At 68.8% G+C, this 2568-nt stretch overlaps 1 protein-coding gene across 1 annotated transcript in view; it reads left to right on the top strand.

Moving 5' to 3' along the window:
- Positions 1-627: 627 nt before the first annotated feature.
- The window catches only part of Gas2l1 (growth arrest-specific 2 like 1), a 4169-nt gene continuing 2228 nt past the window's right edge, over positions 628-2568 (top strand). The window contains exons 1-2 of the mRNA XM_013014268.1: positions 628-1278; positions 2397-2508. Coding sequence (XP_012869722.1) covers positions 646-1278; positions 2397-2508 — 745 coding nt within the window. The 5' untranslated portion in view covers positions 628-645. The remainder of the gene's footprint in view (positions 1279-2396; positions 2509-2568) is intronic.

The raw sequence follows: 2568 nt of genomic DNA, 5'->3' as shown, positions 1-2568 counted from the left end.
CGGCGCGCGCTGGGTCGTGGCCGGGCGGAGGCGTCCCCAGCCTGGGCGCCATCCCGAAGGCTGTGTGACCTTGGGCGGCCCCGCACCGTCTCTGGGCCGGGCCCCGCCGGTCCCACCGAGGCTCGCGGAAGGGAAGCCATTCTGGATGCCGGCCGTGCCCACCCCGGCCGGGGGCGCTGGGGAGGCTTTTTCGGGGGAGGCGGAGCCTGGGCCCCGCCGGCCAGGCTGCGGGATCCCCGCCGAGCTCGGCCTCGCGTCGCGAGCGCCCCGACCCCTCCCCTCCGGAGCCTCAGTTTCCCTGTCTGTCAAGTGGAGATCAGATCGCCACGCGCCCAACTGTGGTCGCCAGCCGTGGTTAAGCTGTACCGCCTTTTTACGGTGGTTCCCGGGCAGCGCCTGCGGGGAGGGAGGTGCGGCGCGGGGGAGCCGGGGCGGCTTTGTGGGCGCCTGCGCCGGGCCGAGGTCCCGACCTGGCCGGTTCCCCGGCGCTGGGGCCCCGGGAGCCGATCTATGGGGACGGGGTCTCCAGCCACCCCGGGCCCTGCTCGCGCGCGGAGTTGGTGCTCACCAGGGCCCCGGGCTGCCGCGGGCCGCCCCTGAGCCCGACCCGTGTCCCCGCTTCCAGTGACGCGCCTGGCCCCGGGCATGGCGGACCCAGCGGCGGGCATCGCGGGCTCGGCCGCCAAGAGCGTGCGGCCCTTCCGCTCCAGCGAGGCCTACGTGGAGGCCATGAAGGAAGACCTGGCCGAGTGGCTCAACGCCTTGTACAGCCTGGGCCTGCCGGGCGGCGGGGATGGCTTCCTGACCGGCCTGGCCACAGGTACCACCCTGTGCCAACATGCCAACGCTGTCACCGAGGCCGCGCGGGCCTTGGCGGCCGCCCGCCCAACCCGAGGTGTGGCCTTCCAGGCCCACAGCGTGGCTCCCGGCTCCTTCGTGGCCCGGGACAACGTGGCCACCTTCATCGGCTGGTGCCGCTCGGAGCTGGGCGTGCCCGAGGTGCTCATGTTCGAGACCGAGGACCTGGTGTTGCGCAAGAACGAGAAGAGTGTGGTGCTGTGCCTGCTCGAGGTGGCCCGGCGCGGGGCCCGCCTGGGCCTGCTTGCCCCCCGCCTGGTGCAGTTCGAGCAAGAGATCGAGCGGGAGCTGCGCGCCGCGCCCCCGGCCTGCGACCCCTCGGCGGCCGGGGACGATGTCATCGAGACCCTCCCTGCGCCCGAGGCCCCCACGCGTGGGCCCCGAATGACACCCAGTGACCTGCGCAACCTCGATGAGCTGGTGAGCCATGGGGGCGCCCAGGCCCCCGTCCCCCCACCGCAGCCCCCACCACCTGTCCCCGCGTGTCCGTCTCCTGGGCTCCTGGCATGTGCAGGCCAGCCTACTGCAAGGAAAGGGTGCATATGCTAAACGCCGAGGGTATAGTAGTAGTAAGGCCCAGCGAGGAGACTCTTTTCCATACTAAACCTGCACTCAAGTCTGTCTGCTTTCTTAATCTGGGCACCTCCTCTGCCCTCTTTTGCAACCTTCATCTCAGGGTTTAATGGGTGCTGCCTTGGCTGAGAGACAATGAGTGCTTGGGAGGGCCCCCCCCGCCCCCTAATGGGATCCAGGCGGCCTGTTGGGAGTTGCTAAAGGAGTTTGAACTTAGAAGTCCCCGGTCCCCAGCTCCCTCTTTTCCCAGGGCTAGGTGTCCCTGCCACCCCCGCGGCAGCTGTGCCAAGAGTTTCTTTCTTATCAGGAGCTTAGGACTAGGCTGTGCCTGCCCGGGAGGTGGGTATGGGGATGGCGGTGGCTGTGGGCAGAGCCTGGGCCTGGGTCACTGGAGGCCCCACCTGCTCATTTCCTGCGGCGCCACTGTGGGTGAGGAGGCGGGCAGGGCCTCCCACACAGCCAGCCTGGCAGCCCCAGCCTGGGGTGACATGTGTGCAGTTGTGTGCTCGCCAGGAGGGTGGCCTGCGTACCCCATTGGATGTAGTCTGCTTCTCTGCCAGGGGCACACATGTGCCCTTCCACCTGCCCCTCCCAGGGCCCGGTCTCTATGGACCTTGGCAAAGGGGGAGGGCATCCATGGTTCACTGGGCGCCGAGGCTCTGACCTCATCCTGGCCAGCTTCGTGGACTCGGAGCCAAGAAGGGGAAGGCGTGGGGAGGGGAGGCTGTTGGAGGCATCCAGGATTTCCAGTTCAAGGCCAGTCTGGGCCACCCAGTGAGACCTGTCTCCAAAAAACACAAGCAAAGAAAGGGAAGAGAAGCCGGTGGAAAAAACTGCCCCCGTGTCCGGGGCAGCACAGTGCCAGTTTTCCCCGGAAGGACTTCCTTCTTGACCCCAGAGCAGCTGACTGTCCTTGGGCAGCAGAGGGAGGGACCCGACCCTTGACCCGCAGCCTGTGGTCACAGGTGAGGGAGATCCTGGGCCGCTGCACCTGCCCGGACCAGTTCCCCATGATCAAGGTGTCGGAGGGCAAGTACCGCGTGGGAGACTCGAGCCTGCTCATCTTCGTGCGGGTGAGTGCCGGGGGCGGGGCCGGGGGCGGGGCCTGGCAGGGGCGGGGCCGAGGGAGGGGCGGGG

Source organism: Dipodomys ordii, unplaced genomic scaffold, assembly GCF_000151885.1.
Source record: "Dipodomys ordii isolate 6190 unplaced genomic scaffold, Dord_2.0 Scaffold23, whole genome shotgun sequence".
Lineage (NCBI taxonomy): Eukaryota > Metazoa > Chordata > Mammalia > Rodentia > Heteromyidae > Dipodomys > Dipodomys ordii.
Note: the sequence above shows the minus strand (reverse complement) of the source record. Positions and strands in the feature narration are given on the sequence as shown.